At 37.6% G+C, this 21,104-nt stretch overlaps 1 protein-coding gene across 4 annotated transcripts in view; it reads right to left on the bottom strand.

Moving 5' to 3' along the window:
* Positions 1-2,114: 2,114 nt before the first annotated feature.
* The window catches only part of pde3a (phosphodiesterase 3A, cGMP-inhibited), an 86,515-nt gene continuing 67,525 nt past the window's right edge, over positions 2,115-21,104 (bottom strand). For 2 of the 4 annotated variants that reach the window (XM_039660673.2, XM_039660677.2), the window contains exons 5-16: positions 20,440-20,552; positions 20,123-20,354; positions 17,690-17,760; positions 17,337-17,491; positions 16,478-16,615; positions 15,270-15,381; positions 14,959-15,060; positions 12,291-12,490; positions 10,928-11,131; positions 10,686-10,847; positions 7,804-8,059; positions 2,115-7,151 (exon numbers count right to left, since the gene is read on the bottom strand). In XM_039660673.2, the coding sequence (XP_039516607.2) occupies positions 6,769-7,151; positions 7,804-8,059; positions 10,686-10,847; positions 10,928-11,131; positions 12,291-12,490; positions 14,959-15,060; positions 15,270-15,381; positions 16,478-16,615; positions 17,337-17,491; positions 17,690-17,760; positions 20,123-20,354; positions 20,440-20,552 (2,128 nt within the window). In that variant the 3' untranslated portion in view covers positions 2,115-6,768. The remainder of the gene's footprint in view (positions 7,152-7,803; positions 8,060-10,685; positions 10,848-10,927; positions 11,132-12,290; positions 12,491-14,958; positions 15,061-15,269; positions 15,382-16,477; positions 16,616-17,336; positions 17,492-17,689; positions 17,761-20,122; positions 20,355-20,439; positions 20,553-21,104) is intronic. The other 2 variants (XM_039660674.2, XM_039660675.2) reach the window with 2 other exon arrangements.

Genomic DNA, 21,104 nt, shown 5'->3' with positions numbered 1-21,104 from the left:
ATTAACCTTACAGACACTCAGTTTAGGATCAGCGGATGACAACAGATTAAAATTGGATAAAGAGAAATTAAAGGAATGACACACAAGCAAAACCTTTGGCACGGTGCTTGGGAAGAAGAACTGGGACAACAATTCAGTGAGGAGTGGTGGCAAGAGGTCATTGACTAGACTAAGTCTAGACTAAGTACTGTGTCATCTTGTGCACGCCTTGTGCTGATTCATTTCAAGGTTGTCCATTTCTCCAAAGCAAGATTATCTGCAATTTTCCCAGGAGTAGAGGATAAGTGTGAAAGATGTCTTAACCCACATTGTCATTTGAGCCACATGTTTTTTTCTTTGTCCACATTTATACAACTTTTGGTCTGGTTTCTTCAACACAATTTCAATTAGAATAGGAATACACCTTCAACCTTCTGAACGAGGCCTCTTTGTACAACGGATGACTCCTCAGGTGGTTGCTTTTTAAATGATCCATTGTGTTATGTAGTTTAAAAGCTTGCTGTATTAGCCAAAAGAAAACTCTCACCGCTCCGAACACGCGCTGCAACCGACTTCCTCTCTTGTTCACGCACTTGACATAACTGCGTAAAAACAAACGTGACGTGAAACTGACATTTCCCGCGATATCCGACCCGATGTGTATCGGGGAAAAGCAATGAGACCTTTTTAAAAAGTCATTTTTAATGAACTTGCTCAATAGTTATTTTGGTCCCACTTTATATTAAGTGGCTTTAAGTACTATGTACTTACATTGAAATTATTAACATGTTTTTACATTGTACTTATATTTGAAAAATACCAGCATGTAATTACAGCTATAATTACTTTACATTTGTAATTACACAGTTGACCCATCCCTCACACCTTAACCTACCCTTAAACCGACCCATACCACCACACCTGTCCCTAACCATACCCATATCACACCTCAATAGCAGCAAAAGTGTTTTACAATACAACAGGAACACAATAATACATTTTAATAATTGTTCAATGTAAGTACATAATACTTAAAGCCACTTAATATAAAGTGGGACCGTTATTTTTAACCTAAAATGTCCCATACACTGCAATTTTAACCTTTTACTCAAAGTGCTATGCTATAAAAGTGTAATGAAATTTTGAAATTAAATTAGAAAAAGCTATAAAAGTGTAATAATATTTTGGAATTGAATTAAAAAATAAAATTCTGATCCCTACAGCATCCAACGTTTCGCCCCTTGTGAATCGCATATAGATAAGTGGTTAAGAAAACAGAATTTACATTTATTATGGCAAACAACTTACATTGCATTTAAGATATACATGCTATTAGTTCATGCATCTGAATCGAACCCATGACCTTGGTCTTAAAAGTGCCATGCTCCACATTTTGAGCTACAGTAAATTTTTGCTAGTGGTGAAAGGAACCACAAAAACGACCCACATTACAGTTGATCCCATTGCAAACTGTGTAACGTGTACAGAGAATAAAGCACCGATGATTTCCGAAGAGATATATTACGGGGTGAACTTTCCTTCCGTGCAATGCAGCGAGATGTGCACATATGAATTACGCACACCTCAAGCTTTAGAAAATGCACACGGATGCCTGGGACACGACTTATCTCATGGTACGTCTACAAAGCTGACATTTAGAGGGCTGATTCAGAACATTGTGGCTGTCAGCATTAAAAAAAAAACCCTAGACAAATCCGCAACTAATGAGTTCAAAGCAACACGTCCCTCAACCCCTGTTCATAATCCACTTATATAAGTGTCCTTTCTCTAAATTATTAGAGAACACAATCAAACAATGTGCGATAATATGCTGAACGCCAACTAATTTGTCAAACTCTGTTCAACACTGAAGTACTGGACTTGAAGTGATTGAAATGAGCTTGGTAAAGTTGAGTGCATAGAACAATTTGACCTGGCATAATGGTTGTGGGATCTTACCTTGACTTTGATTGAGTCATGAGCCATTTTCAAGCCACAAAAGCCAAAAAATGTGATGTTGATGTTGTAGGCCTACCCTTTGTCGTGAGCTTGTTTAGTTGAAATCCTCCAGACTGAATTAGGGGTGAAAATCAACGAAGCAATAAATAAATAATTAAAAACACAGAGACATTCGATACCACAGTATTTCACTCGTATTATTAAACTGTATTCACATTACAACATCCACAATGTTCAGCTTGTGACAGGTTCTAATAATCTCAATATATATTTTCTGTATGTTACATTATACCAAGAGGCACTTCCAGTAAGTCTGGCAATAGAGGAGCTACAGTATAGTGTCTAAATTACAAAACAGTAAAAATAAATAATGTTTATCTAAAAGACTTCTGTTGTCGTTTTCATCTTTTTCGTCCCTTTTTTTGGCTTTGTTTTTGTTTCGTTTCATTTTTAACCTGTACACAATATCGTTTTGTACAAAATGGAACAACAATCAGCGATAAAATGAATATTTCACTTTACGAATACTGGTGATTTACACAGTTCCCCTTTCTATAGGTATTGCTACATGTGTTAAGTGCAAGATACAAGTGAAAAGAAAAATAATTATTTTGTCAGTGAAGTGCCGACTATATATATATAGGCTATATATATATAGACTATATATATATACGTGTATATAAGTACAAGTCTCATTTCTCTTTCTCAGAGAGGTGTAAAGCTTGTTTGGTTCTCAAGGTGAACGAAACGGGTGCCCGGTGGACACGGTTATCAGACGAAGAAGATGATGAAGATGAGTTATGAACAGGGAAAATATAAAAACGATCAGCTTTTCCGGTGAACCTGACATGCTGGTCAAGTTCCAAAAAATCTGGAGGGATGCAACCCAGTCATCGTGCATTTCTGCAATACCCGAACAGTTGTACAGGCTGTCGTTAATTTCACTCCTAAGGGCATCTGAATTTAGTTCCATGACATTATAATGATCCTGGTATTATGAGCATGTGGCTTCTCAAGACATGTGCTGTTCACTTGGACACAAGAGTTTGCGTGACGGATCTGGAATCAGAGCCACCAAACGCAGATCAGAGCTGAAAACCGGTGTAGGACAGGGCTTGCCATGCTAACACACACAGGCGATCAAAAGCACATCAAATGTGTAGGGTCGCTAATTCCACAGTTTTTGTTAAGTCTCTCTGAATACTGTCTGGGTGGAAGCAAATCTGAAATAATGGACCTGACTTTGATGATTCTGGGTTTGAAACACTTTGAGACATCAATATCTATGACCTTTGATCGTCAAAGCCTCGCAGCAAGGCAATTCCCAACATGTGCCCACTGCTATTATGCTAATCACTTGATAATGACGTACGTTCTTTAGACAGAGTGGGCCTCCCATCACCCAACGGTAAGTTGAAGAGCGGAGCCATATTGCATTATAAATTCTTCAATGTCACGTATTAGTTAATCTGGGAAATAATGTTTTTAGGGGGATTTTGTTCCTCAGGAATTGATTGTAGGTTATGATATTTTCCGTTACATTTATTTTGGGAAATATCCCAGCTAACTCAAAACGATCTGGCAAGGTTCTCTCAAAGTTATGAACAAACGGTTCTTCCAGTAATGTCAATAGAGTGCTTGTTTTGGTCACAAAAAACGCTTATTTAAACATTGTTCATGGAACGTTTTCCCTGATATGTTTTTAAATGTTACTTGTTTCAGAATGTCCCTTCAAAAGTAACGTTTGCAAAACGACCAAATGGAATGTTCGTCTAACCGTTTTGAACAGAAATAATGTTTTAAGAATGTAGCAAAACGTTCTTAGAACTTATTTTTGTTAGCTGGGAATGTAACACTTTGATGCATGACGTCCAGAACAGTGCACAGATCTTTAAAAGCCATTTTTAAGGTGAAGACCTTTGACACTTAGCCATAATTTATTGTGACGATCCTTTTTACAGTATATGTTTAATTATGATAAATTCAAAATGGCAAACAAAAGTGATGCAGCAAGTAACAACTACTATCTTTTATTGCAGTGGACAGTAACGCTCTCAAAATGCGTTATTTTAGGAAAAAAATAATTATTTATATATATATTTTTAAAGGTAATAAAAACATTAAGACTACTATTTGTGATTTAATAATTCATGCACCAAAGGGTTAATATCTCTGGCCTGAGGTTACAAATCTAGGGCCTAATGCAGAATTATAATACCCTCCACACACGTCCTCACAAGCCTTCACATGCTCTTCCAGCCACTGAGAAAAGTTCAAGTCCACTGTCCTGCAGAGTTTAGTTCAACGCTATAGACCTTATTCAGAGCAGCGCCATGACAGGTATGAAAGTGAGGCTGTGAGGGATAGACTTACCGTGTTTCCAACGGCATCCGCTGTAAAAAGCTGAATAAAGCTGCTAGATTACTTACAATTTTGTCGGGAGTCATCTGACATTTCTTGGAAAGATATTTTTCCAGTGTTTCATGAGCAGAACAATCCGAAAACACATTAAATAACAGTACAGCCCATTGAAGAGATGCATGTCTATCCCTCACAGCCTCGCTTTCATTCTCATTAAAAATCAAAGATGGCGCTGCCGTGAATAAGGCGGATTAAACACTCCTGAACCAGATAATCAAGGGTTGTGTCCAAAATCGCCCCATATACCCTTAAACAGAGCACTATTTCAGAGGACGGTTCATTTTAGTGGTGTCCGAAACCATGGTGGACGTTATCGAGAGCACTCATTCAATCCATAATACGCGGTGAATAAATTCACGCGCTGAATCATCCATTCATTATCTAAACCGCAGGTCCAATGTGGCTACAGCGTAATATCATACAGGTTTCAATGACTTTTTAATTGATTATTAAGTTGTTTAATTAGGGTTTAGTTTCTATGATGAATATTTTCATCACTACTGGAGTTTAAACAGTAAGCACAAACTATGCAAAAGCAGCAGCGCTTCCGACCCAACCATTCATTCACTCGTTCAAATGGACTAGTGAATAGTGACTGAGGGTATAGTGGCGATGTCATACACAGCTAAGGTCTTACTAGGCATATTATTAGAAATATTAGATTAGTGAGCTAAACTCTACAGGACAGTGGCCCTCCAAAGAGCAGCTTGAACACAAAAAATGGTGTTTCATACTTTGAGGAGAATGCATTTGAAGTCATATTTGGCACACACACACACACACACACACACACACACGCTTGAGCTGTGTGATAGTTACACAGCAACAAAAAGAAAGTGCAATTGGAAACGCTACCAATCTACTGTACACATAGTATTGCTTAAATAAGTTGCTGAACTACATTGCACCACGTTGCCTGATAATATTAAGGCTTACTCTGCATTTCGATCAAAGGGGACGTTTCAAAGATGGGTCTAAAGCACATGACCGTCACCTCCTACCTAGGCGTTTTTAATTGGCTCTCCTTCAAAGTGACTGAAGGCATCGGACCCGGCCTGATTAAACATCGGACTCGAGGTGATTAGGCCCACAGAAGTGTTTCATCTCGCCGTCACAAGCAATCTGCCTCTTCCGGCACATCAAAGGCGAGCGCGGACAGCCGTGTCGACCGGTGCCCGTATCTCATGTGCCGCACATGGTCTCTGGGTCCGCTCATGTGAGAGGGATGGCGCTCGGCGTCTCGTCCCTTGGGCCGAGGAGCTCGCAGTCGCTCACATGCCTGCCTGCACATCCGTGGCGGCTGCGTGACACGACTGCGAAGCATAACTATGGCCTTGTTTGAAGGGAGACCATGCGACTGCGGGGGAATGCGGGACCCCGGGGCTCTCTCGACGGGCCATGCGCCTTTGATCAGTGAAACTTGCCAGAGCAGTTTAGTCTGCTCTCAAACCTTGCTGGAGCAGTTTACTAAGAAGCTTAAACGCAGAAAAAGAAGTAGGGACGGCACAAACATTTGTCGGGGTAAATCAAAAACGAGAGGAATGACGTGCATGCCGTGTGGATGAGGGCACTGTATGTGTGTGTGTATATATATATATATATATCAAATCACCTGGTAAAACAACAATTGGGCTATTGTTAAAAAGGCCATTGACGTTTAGAAGAAATTACACTTTAAAAAACAACTAAAGATTCCCTTTGTCCTCACAAATCAAGATTCAAAAGATTAAAAAGTTGCAAGAAAGTCCGTAAAAACCAATGACTCCTCGTACCGTTATCCAAAAACAGTCTGATCCTGAGAAATGCAAGATCTCAGTTCATGGACTAATGAAATGCCGAGGGAAAAAGGTGAGGGAAGAGAATGGCGAGCATTCAGAAATGGGACAAGGACAATGGTGCAAGGACCTCTGGAGAGGAAAAGAAAGAGCACACATTTGGTGTTAACGACGCGGAGCCTCTTGTAACGCTGTCGTCCACTGCGGATGATGGGATTCGTGAGTGAGGCGCAATGGCGAGAGTTCTTTCCCGACTTTGACACTAAGGTCCTCAGAAATTCTCGTGAGACGAAGTGTCGCTCCAGGTCACTGTCGTAGTTTGGGGGGGTTAAGGTGCAGCTGGAGGGGTTGCAAAACTGACCAACATGATGTCTAGAAAACATAGGAAACCCCCCCCCCCCATTTCCCAGTCAATTTTAGCATCAAACCTCACTGGAGTGTGTTCACCGCCCACTCATTGTTAATCAAACCCTTTGTCCCTTCCCACCCCATCCCACCCTGTTTCCTTTAGGCACATGTTCCCCAAGCATCTACAGTGTTGTGTCTAAGTGATGTGCTGGCAACCATTTCTTAGAAGTCTCGCTTGCCTATAAAAGCTTTCAGACAATGTTCTCCTCTAAAACAGGCAAGTCATTCATTCTGGATCCTTGTCTTTCTCGTCTTCAGTCTCGTCTTCTACAGTTGTTGTGTCTCGCTTTGCAGTCCCGTCTGCTTCCGCTACAGTCGCACCATCTGTTTCCTCTGTTTCATGTGTCTCTTCAGGTACAGGACACTCCTCCTCCTCTGCTGACTCCTCCTCCTGGTCGTCTGTTGGCTCCTCCTTGCTGCCAGGCTCCTCCTCCTCTTCATCAATGGCTAGGATTGACTCAGGGGTGTTGCTGAGGCATGTGGACTCCTCCTCTTCTGTCTGGCTCTGGGACTCTTCTGCGATCACCTTCTTCCACATCTCATGGTTCTCCAGCAGGTGCTGGGTGATCGGGCAGAACACTTTCCGGCGTTTCTTGGGTGCGTCTTTCTCTAAACAAATAGTAAATAAACAGAGTGTTAATGGGTTTTCATGCTAGAAGCTTTAAGTGATGATTATTAAATAAAAAAAGCAAAAATATATTGTATCGTTTTATAAAAATAATAATATATGAATTCTATTTTTGTAGAGAAATGTTGCATAGAAAATAAAATGTCTGCTTAAATAAACACTAATATTTAATATTTATAAAATAATAAAGAAATGAATTAAATAAATGCAAAGGCATCTCATATTTTTATATATGTATAAATTAGTGTTTCCAATCTTGTTTGTCACAACAGTTTTTAAATCCAGTTTTCAGTTTAGTTACACTTACATTAGTTCTACACATAGTTCTACTGACTGGGCAATCAGACTGTGATCATAATTTTCATTAAATATGGGTATTAGCTAGGCCATGTTCACACAGCAGCAGAATACGGTTGTCAGTCCTGTATTTGAGTCCTTATTAATATGGTTACATTCACACACTGCATTCTATATCCAAAATTTTAAGGACTCACTACCATATTCTCGGAAAACCTGAACTACGTGAATGGAAACGAACTGGACAACTAGTGTGTCATTTCATAAAGTGTAAAAAGCTAAGTAAGTTTTGCCGCTGCAAAGTATGAGAGAAAAAAATAAATAAAATGAACTAACGGGAAATTTCTGAGCTGGAGGAGGCGTCTTCCTCCGGTGTGTCTTCCTCATCCTCCTCATCTGTCTCCGTCTCTTCCTCAGGATCCTCGCCCTCTTTGTTGACCCAGTGTCCAGGCATGAGGGCAGCCGAGTCATAAGAGTTGCAGAGAGGCCCGACGATGTGTGTGATGAAGGACTCCTGTAGTTTGGCCAACTGGGGTGCTGAGCGGTCCATGAAGGGGCTAATGGGAAGGCCCAAGCTGGACTCTTCATCACCCTGAAACACCAGAATGAAGAGAATACACATTTTACTAGTGCTGTCAAAATGAACGCATTAACGTGTGTACATTTATTTTTTCAGTTTAATGCGTTAAAAATATTTAACGCAGCATCCGTTTTCACGTCATCCTTTGTCTAGAATAACATTAAAAATTAAGCACTGATATATTGATGGGCAAGTAAATGTGAAATTTATTATAATGCATTTATACTGTATGAAAACTTAAATTGAAAGTTGTTATATTTCTTTAAAGCCCAATAATTGTTAAAAGTACTGATAGCTTTCAATTATACTGTATTGCTAAATGGATTTAATAAATGTCTAAAATTGAGATGAAAAAATTTCATAGAGACACCAGTAGCACTATTGTTATCACGATGGCCTTCTTTCATAAAAAGATGCCAATAAATAAATATTTAAAATATAGGCTACTGTCTTTATATTCTTTCTATGTTCATTTTGCAGATTAAATGTGAAATTATTACAATATAAAAATATATATTTATTTTTTTAAATGATTGACAGCACTAATATATATATATAATTATTATTATGCTGCAAACTCAAAGATCCATTTTTATCAATGGCCAATAAATAATTTCTAATAAAAAATCAAGGTCTGTCTACATTAGTGAAGTATGGGTTTGCAAATGATGTTTCAAGTTATTTTAAAAATATTTAAAATCCTTGATTCCTATAATTGAAAAACCTCTGAAATAATATTGTTGTTCATCTGCACCTCCTATGGTGAATGAAAAGCATCATGGGAACTGATGTCACCAGAAAGCATTATGATGAGCATATGAAAGCTGCATGATGTGAGTGCTATCAAATCTAAAATAAATGCAATCAGTGATGTGCAAATACAGTATACATTTCATGACGATTCAGAAATGCTCCACATAGTGCAGATTAAGCATATCTGATTGATGGCTAATTTGCATTTTTGTTCAAATTATGCAGCGCTCCTGAGCAGTTACTTTATACTCATCCCTACCATCTATTGCATTAAACAAGTAACAGTATATGCTCAGTACATTCAAGCACAGCCGAGGAGTCACACACTTAATTGGATTTTTCCAGTTCAGGAAAGAAACATACTTCACAGACCTTCTACAGATAAAACTAGGTCAACCTTCCCATGGACGGGGGAAACACACCCAGGCACGAGAGCTCTGGGCTTTTTTTATTATTTATTTCAGATTGCAGTGCTGAAATAAGCAAGTAATCAGCGATTAGAGGAGCATCATATAGTCCGCGTGAGATCACATGCTTCACAGAACCTGGAGATAAACAATGAGAGCGGAACAACAACAGGGAAGGTCTCGCGTTGCCATGGCAACCGTGCCGTCGATGACGTCACAGGGCAGTGATGTATGTGCGCTGTGTTCTGTCAGGTGCTACTCAGAAGTGCTGGAGAAATGAATCATTCAAGAAACGAAACAGGGAGGGGGGAAAAACAGGCTCCTTTGAAGCAAATCATTTCTGGCCCCTTTTGAAATGCTCTGAATGTGGCCAAGGGTGGTCATATGACGCTTTGTAGCTCTGTGACAGGGTCCCGACACAACTGGGTCATCCTCACAATACACTCATCACTGGCATCCAAACAAGCCCTTAACTCTCCGAGAGCATGATCAGAACACGTATATCCAGACAGAGTAAACAAGCACACATGATGCACCGTAATGGTCAACCAATATAAAGCGCAACAACCGCTTCCGGAAGTAAGAACTCCATTTATTTTCTCCACAGGGAAACTGGTTTCCAATGATATCGTATAAACCTTTTAAGAAAGCCCTACTGTGAGCTACGAGGTTGTTCATTGATAGTATTTGCTTCTGTTGAAGCAGTCAGCCTGCATTATTTCAGCGTATTAAAAAAAAAAAATCGTAATTCCTGGTGAAAAACTACATTACCCATGATGCTGTGCAGAAAATTCCACCAATCAGACAGTAAAAACAAGCAACAGCACCAAAAGATCTTGTTGGCTCCTTCCATTCCCATGAAGAACTGCGAATGATGTGATCGAGTCTCTACGCTCTTAAAATAGTTGAATATGCATAATTTGCAATAAACTTAAAATATATTGTTTATATAAGCATAGGATTTCTCTCTACATATATTATATGTCATATATGCTAGCTCATGGCTTTTTAACACAGACTTTTTTTTATGGGGAAGTCCCTATAAACACTCCTGGCTAACAATATGCCAAAACATAAAAGCAATTTGCTAATTCATGCCAGCAACATGCTAATTGCAATGCTAATCTGACTTTAAGGTTGACTTTGGTTGATTTAGTCTGGCTGATGACGTTTTACCAGAAAATGTTCTCAGCACATTCCCAGCAGCTGTGCAATTTTGCTTACGTTCTGCCATTCTCATTACAGCTGTGAACGTGTTGCCTTCAGCACTGCTTGGGGAGGATGTAGATGGTTGCCAGGCAACATCGCATCCTTGCCATCCTCTCCAGCCACTCGATGTGAATGATACTGAGACGTCGCCAAGCACTTACAGTACACATGCGCATTATCAGAGCCTCTCACTATGCTTATGCTCACTATTGTCACTGAATAGCTAAAAAAAATGACTTACACACATCAAAAACAAAGCAGACACTGACCTGTTCGTAGAACTCATTGACGATGCCTTCCGTCCACTGCAAATGAAGCTCCTTGCATTTCAACGGGCCGTTTATATCCGCTAACTTAATACACATTTGACACACCAGCAGACGATCATTCTCGTTAGACCATTCAATCCCAGAGCAACCGTCATCCCCCACCTGAGCAAACATAAATCAATAAATACAATGCACAGCAATAGTTGGCCTACATGTATATCTAGTGTACAGGAAGTGCTCACCTTGGCGTTGAATTCAGCCAGAAAGTCAAAGTGTTTCTTAAGGTCCGTGGCCAGTATGGCCTCGATGACGAGGAAGCGGAAGCGTTTGAAATCCATGTGGTCCAGACTGGCCAGAAAGTTGTACTCGGGCCTCGACATGAAGAGATTCCAGGCAGAAGCTGCGTGATGGTTCTCCAGCACAGAGCGGTCGTTGTAAAGCACGGCCTTGAAACACACACATACAAAAGACGTTTATGGCACTTCAAATGTTTCAAGGCTCCAGAACATCGTGACCAATCCCTGAACTTGCAGGCTACAATTCAAAACAACCACTTCGGATATTAATGTTCATAAATATCATAATGCTTCTACAGGATAACATGGAATATTCCATCTAAATAAATAAAAATCTTACTGAAACAGTCAAATATTTGCAGCCTTTTTGAACTTTTTCATCAGGCATTAAATTATTAAGCTTGAATATGAGCAATAGTAACATAAAACAGCATGCAAAATTAGCAGACCACATGGTAAACAGGAACCACATATTAACACACACATATACACAAACAGACAAACACACACACACACTCAAGTGGACAAAAAGTGATGTCCAGAATGTATATTTTTTTTAGTGACCCTACAAGTTCGCTTAAACCATCAAAATATGAAAATGTGTATATATATATATATATATATATATATATATATATATTAGGGCTTTCAAGCGATTAATCGGATCTAAAATAAAAGTTTGTGTTTACATAATATATGTGGGTGCACTGTGTATAATTATTTTGTATAGATAAAAATACACACACATGCTTGTATATATTTAAGAAACAAATATTATTTATATATAAAATATTTATATTTATATATAATATAAATGATACATAAATATATATACAGTATATACATGAAAATATTTCTTAAATATATACAAGCATGTGTGTATTTATATATATAAAATAATCATATTTCAGTGCACCCACATAAATTATGTAAACACAAACTTTTATTTTGGATGCGATTAATCGCTTGACAGCCCTAATATATATATATATATATATATATATATATATAATTTAAACATTTTAAATATGAGAGATATAAAGATAAAAAGATATTTATCAGACAAAATGATTTATTTTTAAATATAATATAAACTCCAGTATTGTTCGATTCTTGTTCTGATTATATAAAATATTTTGAAACCCTTATTATTATCGTATTGAAGAAACCCTTTAAGTAATTTATTTACCGGCTATGATTCTTAATAAAGCACATAATTACAATACAAGGAAATGACTTGTCCATTGAAACTCTTAAATGAAATGGGGGGTAAACTGATTTTGGTGTTGTGGGATGATGGTGTGTATACCTGTGGAGCGCTGGTGGCCACCAGGAACGCATTGGTCCTGCCAGGATGGTCGTAATCATGCATGGCAGCGGCGACGTAGAGCGCCATCAGCTCGAGCGCGGGGATGAGGCCGGACAGACACCCGTAACCCTCCTCCTCTACGGGATACGTCCTGGACATCAGGTGCTTTGAGCGGCCAAGAGTGAGTCCACTGTCAGAGTCTGAAGACATAGAGAGTCGGAAAGATGTCTGCAGATTAGTTCACACTGTACGTAGTAAATATGTACATGCAAATGAGGGCGAGACATTTCTGAGAGTACGTGTAAATAATACCTCAACTTGTTTTATTTGAAAAAGCCCAAGAAAAATCACATTTGTTTCTACAGTATAGCTAAAAACAGAAGAGTGTGGTATTTGATTTGCAGGGAACGCATGAACCTGATAAAATGTGTTAGTTAAATGAGAAAACACACACACACACACACACATATATATATACAGTATATGAAAAATGTGGTCGATTCAAAATCGATTCTCAAACAGATTTTTTTCCATATTTATTTATTTATCAATCACCCAAAATCCAGTATTAGTTTTCCTACATTGTTTATAGCCTCCATGTTACAGTGTAAGATTTTTTGTTAGTTTTATCTTAAACATAAAATAACCTGATTCTGATTGTCAATTTGAATCATCAATTTTGCATCTTGCATCAAAATCCTATCTATTCATTGTAGACATTGGGCGTTTGACAGCCAAATTAGCATTTGAAGTTGGGTTTTAATGTACCCAAGTGAACCTAAAATAAAAAGAGTTTAATATTCATGTTTGTGGCTCTTAATTTCTTTTTATTTTATAACCACTTCTTTTTTTTATAAATAAAGGATTTGTATTAAATCTATATTTCAATCAGTCGAATCGAGTTAAGAGCTTGCAAATGAAAACATATATATATATATATATATATATATATATATATATATATATATATATATAGTGGTGGTCAAAATGAATGGCACCCCTGGTAAACATGATCAAAAATGGCTGTAAAAAATGAATCTGCATTGTTTATGCTTTTGATCTTTCATTCAAAAAAAATTTGAAGTACTTTTCATTGAAGTAAATGAATTTAATATGGGGGAAATCACATTATGAAATAAAAGCTTTTCTCTAAAACACGCTGGCCATAATTATTTGCTCCCTGTTATTAAATACTTTTTGCAATCTCCTTTTGCCAAGACCAGCTCTGAGTTTTCTCCTATAATGAGTTTGGAGAACACCTGACCTGAGATCAGAGACCATTCCTCCACACAGACTCTCTCCAGAAGTTCATGTTAGTGCTTCTTCTCTTCAGTTCTGGGTTCAAGAAGCTTCATTTTGTGCTCAGTGACCCATTTTTGTGTTGATTTTGATGTTTGTTTAATGATCCAACCACGGCCCATTATAAGATTTAGCAGAGGTTGTCAGGTTTCGATTTTTTATCTTTTGGTGTCTGCTAAAATCCATAATAGCATGCATCTGAACAAGATGTCCAGGACCTCCAGCAGGCCCACAACACATACAGTAAGATCCAGCAGTGTATTAAACCGTGGGCATGGGGTACTTACAGTACATCCCTGTTTGCACCACACACATCTGTGGGTTTGCTTTGCTGCCGAAAAGCCCTTTTTTCATCTCATCTGACCATAGGATCCAGTCCCTTTTGAAGATCAGTCGTGTTTGAACATTGAATATGCTGGAGTTTATTTTTGGAGGAGCGTGGAGGATTTTCTTGAAACCCTCCCAAACGACATGTGGTGATGTAGGAGTTGTTCGATATATTTTTCATGGCAAGAAAACTCCATGTTCCTAGTCACCTTGGTGTGCTAAAATAAGGTAAATATTAATGGGAATATACGTCAGAGATAGTTTACTCATAAAAAAATTCTAGGGGTGGCAATAATTGTGGCTGACGTGTTTTATAGAAAAATGGGATTTCCCCCCACTTTCTATTCTTTCACTTCAATGAAAAGTTTTTTTAATGAAAGATCAAAAGAATAAACGATGATTTACAGATTTATTTTTACCGGCACTTTTGCCATTAATTCTGACCACAACTGTATGCGTGTGGGAGGCATTTTTAAGTCAAGTCAAGTGAGCTTTATTGTCGCTCCACTGACTGCAGAGACATGTCGTTCTTCACAGGACCACACTGTTACATATAGGTACCAGTTATGCAAGTCAAATAATTGTATCAACAGGCAAAAAATGACCTTGATAAAAAAAAATTACTTTCTTTAGTAAAATTCTTAAATTTAAAATCTTAAAATGTTGCCCAAAAGCTCAAAAATGCGCTCCTTCTTCTTTTTGGTGAGCTCAAAAGGGTGACGGGAGTGCATGAAATTGATGACATCACCACTGCTCTTTTGTGAATTGTCAAACTGACATTGTTCAAAACTCTCCAGTCTCCCCCTTAAACATATAAAACATTAATATATAAGCATATGAAAATACACAGGTCTAGCCTGCATAATATTACGTATACATCTACTTTTCAATTACTAGCATGAAATTATTTCCAATGTAATAATAATAATAATAATTATTATTATTATTATTAAAAGTTACATATCTTTTATTATTATTATTATTATTATAGTTAATTATTATTAAAAGTTACATATTTCCAATGTAACTTTTCCAAACTCACCCGAGTCACTAAGTGATCGCAGTGTAGGTAAACCAGGCACAGGCTGAGTAGTGAGGTACCACACCGCATGGAGGACGTCTGTTGCATGGATCCGGTTGTGATCTGGGAAGGAAGACGAGGTTTAATACTGTAAACCACCACTAGGGGGAGATGCAACACACACAAAAGTACAATGTGCCACAACTGATGATTTAGGGCAGTGTATTCCTCTGGAGGTGAAGATGACTACGCACAACATCTGTAGTACATCATAACTTATCTCATTGTTAACATATTTCTGTACACATGTCTCTTGCAGCACAAGGACTCACATGGGATGTCCCTGTATCCGTTCTCCAGAGCGTGGAAATAGTTCATGAACTCCCGCACCGGAATCTTGAATGTCTCAAAGAGTCCCGTATCGACAAACAACCGGTAGGACACCTAAACCACAGACAACAACGGCAAAATCTCTCAACCTTAGTCTTAAATTAAACAAAAAATGTAAAACAATGATACTACAATTTCTCAGAATTATGCAAATACTTATGACACACATTTCCGTGTGTATGCATATATATATGAGTATATATATTAGGGCTGTGCAAAGATTAATCGCGTTTAATCGCATCCAAAATAAAAATTTGTGTTTACATAATGTGTGCTGTGTATAATTATTTTGTATATATAAATACATATGCATGCATGCATGTATATATTTAAGAATTATTTGCAAGTAAATACTGTAGATATATAAATACATTAAATACATTTTTATATTTTATATATGAATAACACTTAAATATATATTCTTAAATATATACAAGCATGTGTGTGTATTTATATATACAAAATAATTATACACAGCACACATTATGTAAACACAAAATTTTATTTTGGATGCGATTAATCGCAATTAATCTTTGCACAAACTTATTTCATATATGAAGAGTTCAGATGCAAAAGCCTCTAAGTGACATTTGAAATTTTCTTCTAGAATGATCATTTTTATCAAGCTTGTATATTTAAGTTCAGTAATTCCACTTAAATGGCAATGAAGATTACCTATTAATTGTCATTTAAGTGAAATTACTGAACTTAAATATACAAGCTTGATAAAAATGATCATTTTAGAAGAAAATTTCAAATGGCATTTAGAGGCTTTTGCATCTGAACTCTTCATATATATATATATGAAATAAGTTTATATCTTATTTCTGAGGAAAAGGTTATATTTAATTTTTTTTATCCGTGGCAGAAAAAAGCTTCTGACACTCATTATAAAAAATAAAAAAAGCCCAATTATCAGCCAATAATCCTGGCCCAGTTGTTGCTGAGTTGCTTTCACATTCATGCGAATCAAGCCGAAGTTCCAGCGCCACCTGAACTCAGACAACCTCCAACAGGTGATCTGGAGTTCGGTCCGCATGACAGCTTCCACATTACCAATTCTTCCTGTGAACCGTGTGCAGTTTTGAAAGTGTGTAAAACTGGCTTGTGTGCCTGTACTCTGGATCTCCACTAGATGTCAGTGTCTCACCTGGCTGAGAATGCAGCCACATCTGCCGTGGGTTTTCTCCACCAGACTGAAGATGGGGAAGTTCCAGTTGTTGATCTGACACATGAGAGGCTCCAGTCCCTCCATTACCAGGGGCTCTGGGGCCAAGATGGGCTTATCCTGCAGAGGAAATGATTCAGATCACAAACGGTGCCATCTTAAAAAAAAACACTGAACATGTCTTCCTAAAAAGTGGCACATCTGAAACTACTAAAAAGAGTAGTTAAAATGGCATAACGGAAAGAGAGTCTGTCATCAAACCACAGCAAAAAAACAAATCACTCGCACATCAAACGCTCGCTGATTAGTTTGGATGACAATTTGATGGCAGGTTTGGTTTCCCTGGATCAAACAAACAGCCCAGAGTACTGCACACTAATTTATTTATGCCATCGCCGTGTTTTTATGTGCTTTATACACTTTCTGCACACTGCAAATAAATGATTTTTGTCTTGTTTTCCATTGCAAATATCTACAAATTCTTAAATCAAGATACATTTACGATATTAAGTCTCATTTTCTTATAAAATAATAAAAATGTGTTCTTTTAAAAGCGTTAAATTTAAGTGTGTTATGCTTAAAATAAGCAAAAATATCTGCCAGTGGGGTCAGAAAATTGTATAAACTCATTTTTTTTTGTAAATCTTGATTTAATGATGTTTAAGACTGGAAAAATCATTTCTTGCAGTGCATATTCTATGTGAACTGCATATTTTATGCATGCTGCTGATGCAACACTTTACACTGTATGTGCCCTGCTATACGGTCCTGAACAGCATCTACCTGGCTGAACTAAACTGCAGAGCTAAAAATCAATTTGTCCAGCAGAAGGCCTGTTTACCTCTGGCGGTATAAGAGCGAGTGCCTGAGGCGGGAACGTCCCGCAGGGGTTTCGGTGACCCTCTCCGTCTTCCTCATTGTGTGCAAAGTCACTGCTGTCACTGTGGTTGGTCTCATAGGTGCTGTCATAGTCGGATGACATTATCACCGGTTCGTCTGAAAGGTCATTAGAAAAGCGTGATTATGCCTCTCGTAATATTTCACGTTTGAGCAGACTGACAGCTCAGAAAGAGACCAAATACAAATCCAGGATCGAGCTGTAATATCACAGATCATCACAACCGCAGAATGGATAATAAGTGAAATGCATCTAAATGGTAATTCAGAGAGGGTCGGACATGACGGTGGCGTCACCTGACTGCTGGCTTCGGTCTCCTGCGTCTGTGGATCCGTCCCCGTGCCGCTTACTGTACGGTCTTCCACAGCTAAAACACACACAACACACAGCACTCACTCTTTCACATTAAAAAAGAGAGCATATATATATATAGAGAGAAGATGAATGAGGCGATTCATATATAGAATCATTTTATGGATTTAGTTAATAGTTCATTTATTCTGAATTTACTTGTTTTTATTAGATTTTGTTAATTAAACACCTAAACATCCTTTTTCACTAGAGAACATTTTTAATAACCCGTTTAACATTAAAATAGTTTGCAATCACTGTAAAAAAAACATTTTCATGATTTGTTATCACAACATTTTTTCTTTTGTCAAATCAACTTAAATAATTTATGTAGATCAGATAACATAATATTTTGAGTTTCTGGTGATTAAATTAATCTCCTTCATTGTATTAACTCATTTTTTCCATTTCAATGAACTTAAAATGTTAAGGCAACCAGGTTAATTCATTTTTAAGTTAAACCAACAATATTTTTTACAGTGTATATATATATATATATATATATATATTTTATACACTTCACGTATACAAGTTTTTTTACCTTTATTTGCTTTTGTATTGCATTTTAACAACAACAACAACAATAATGATAATAAATAACTATAATAATGGTACAAAAGCAAATACAGTAATAAACCTTTTTAAGTCCTCACTACACGCTCACTGTAAATAAAACATTTTCATGATTTGTAATCACAACATTTTTTCTTTTGTCAATACAACTTAAATAATTGCTAATATTTTGAGTTTCTGATGATTAAATCAATTTTCCTTCCAATTTCCAATGTATTAACTCAATTTTTTCCAATTCAATGAACCTAAAATTTTAAGGCAACCAGATTACTTCATTTTTTAAGTTAAACCAACCATATTTTTTACAGTGTAGTTTTAATGTGGATTATTCATCTGTTACTGTTAATCCAAAATAAATATAAATCCTCAAATCTTTTATCATTTTCACAATTGAATCAATTCCCAAATTAAAATCGAATCACATTCTACTCTTTTCCCGCTTTACTGAAATAAGTCAGATTACGATAAAAACCAAAAATGCCATTTCAAGTTGACTCAGAACATTCCTTAAGAACAATAAAATAAATAAAATCATTGTAGGCACGTTACGCTTTATGTATTTTATGCTGTATGAGGAAACGGCTGATAGTGTATGCATATTTGAATATTTTGCAGTGAAATTGGTGTGTCAGGAGCTCTAGCCGTTGTCACTGTTGTTTAGTTTAGCTCTTTAAATTAACGTGCCAGACAGAACCAAATCAAGCTGTGCTTTTGTGACCAGCATTCATTACAGGCCAAGGAGACGGTGACCTTGTCTCAGCGCCAGGACATCAGCGATCGCTGTGAGTAAAACAGCACATCTGACCATATATGTCCATCTGTTAATATTTAGACACAGCGTTGGTTATTCTTCACAGTTAATGATCAGTGGTTGTTCAGTAACCACATCCTGGGCCACAGGATACGCTCAGGTCTTTGGAAACAGCAAGCATGCGCTTTTTAGCGCAGTGATGAATTGTGCTCAAAATGAATAACTTGATATCTGCTGTTAAAATTACTCATTAGTAGATGTGCATGGAATCTGCATAAGCAAAATTCCCCCAAAACATTGTTTTGGTCACTTTTTAATAAGAGGCTCTTACAACTCATGTGGATTATCACTGAACTACTCAAACAACATGACATGGGCGTTTCACACACTCCCGTTAGCCAAAAATGAATAGTCATCATTTACTCAACCTCAAGCTGTTCCAAACATGTAGGGCTGGGCAACGATTAATCGCGATTAATCGGATCCAAAATAAAAGTTTGTGTTTACATAAATATGTGTTTGTGTACTGTGTATAAACTTTTATTTTGGATGCGATTCATCAAAATGAACGAATGTTTTTTACAAGTCAATTCGTTTGTTTCATTCGTTGAATGAAAGAAAAAGATTAGTTCATTTTGATGAACGAGTTCGAACAGGAGAGTCACAAACGCGCATCACAGAACAGAGCAAGACGACCATTTAAGCTTATAAAACTTAGTTATTTATTTATTAAACGAGCTATGGTTTCACTTGATAAGACGCTTATTCATCGTCTGGAATCGTTTAAAGCCCTTTGAACAGTTTGCAGTTTGCACTGATCTTGAACCGTTTGGACCCCATTGAAGTCCATTATATGGAGAAAAATCCTGTTTTCATCAAAAACCTTAATTTCTTTTCGACTGAAGACATCTTGGATGACATGGGGGTGAGTAAATTATCAGCAAAAGTTTTTTGAAAAGTGAACTACTCCTTTAAATATGTCATTTTGGCGATCAAAGATGAGTTTTAAGGGATGTAATTATCGGCAACAAGGGGACTAAGTCTTTAGTTTTACCTGCTGCAAAGTGGAGGAGGCACCCAGTGTGTGGTACTGGGGCTCGGGGCGCTCTGACTGTGGGTTAAGGCTTTGTGAGGGCTGTGTGGCGGTGGGCCGTCGGCCTGTGGAAGATCGGGGTCAGGCAGCTCCACTGAAGGGCTTTTGTTGGTGGGACTGTTGAGCGGAGTGCCCTGGACTGGAGGAGAGTGGCAGGGTGAGGCCAGAGGTGAGATGTTGGAAGAAAGGTAACCTGTCAGAGAGCAGAGGCATCACACTGGCACTGCCAAAGCCCATTTATCTCCTTTCACTTGACAAACACACATAGAGTGCTTTACCTCTTCGGCTCTTGCTATAGATGTGGTTGGAGGCAGCGTATGAAGCGGACATGGATCTGCTCTTGGAAATGGTGAGCATAACGGAGTTGTTCCATGAGTCACTGTTCACCAAACTACAGAAGAGGAAGAGGAAAATTTCATGGTTTTACCTGGTATGTTGTTTCACTCACTGGGATTTTTTTTTTTTAAAGGCCTTGAGATGAATCATCTAATTTCCGAGGGTAAAACATGGTTTTCCAGTAAAAATTCTTACACCAAAAATCGGTTTGCATGAAATCAGATTACTAACAGATTATTTGGGTTCATGTAAACGCAACCAGTGTGTCCACCTTAAAGGGTTAGTTCACCCAAAAATGAAAATTCTGTCAGTATTTACTCACCCTCATGTTGTTCCAACCCCGTAAGACCTTCCTTCATCTTCGGAGCACAAATTAAGATATTTAAGATTTTAAGATCACTCCTGCATACTAGTCCATAGGCTTCTTGAGGGAATGACACTTGATGTCCTCGAAAAGTCATTAAAGACTTCGTTAAAATAGTCCAAGTGACTACGGTGGCTCAATCTTAAGTTTATCAAATGACGAGAACACTTTTTGTGCGCAAAAAACAACAAAAATAACGACTTTATTTCAACTATTCGTTTATTTCTCCCTCTGCGCGAGTCA

The sequence above is a fragment of the Pimephales promelas genome, chromosome 24 (genome assembly GCF_988280905.1).
Source record: "Pimephales promelas chromosome 24, fPimPro1.hap1.1, whole genome shotgun sequence".
Classification (NCBI taxonomy): domain Eukaryota; kingdom Metazoa; phylum Chordata; class Actinopteri; order Cypriniformes; family Leuciscidae; genus Pimephales; species Pimephales promelas.
Note: the sequence above shows the minus strand (reverse complement) of the source record. Positions and strands in the feature narration are given on the sequence as shown.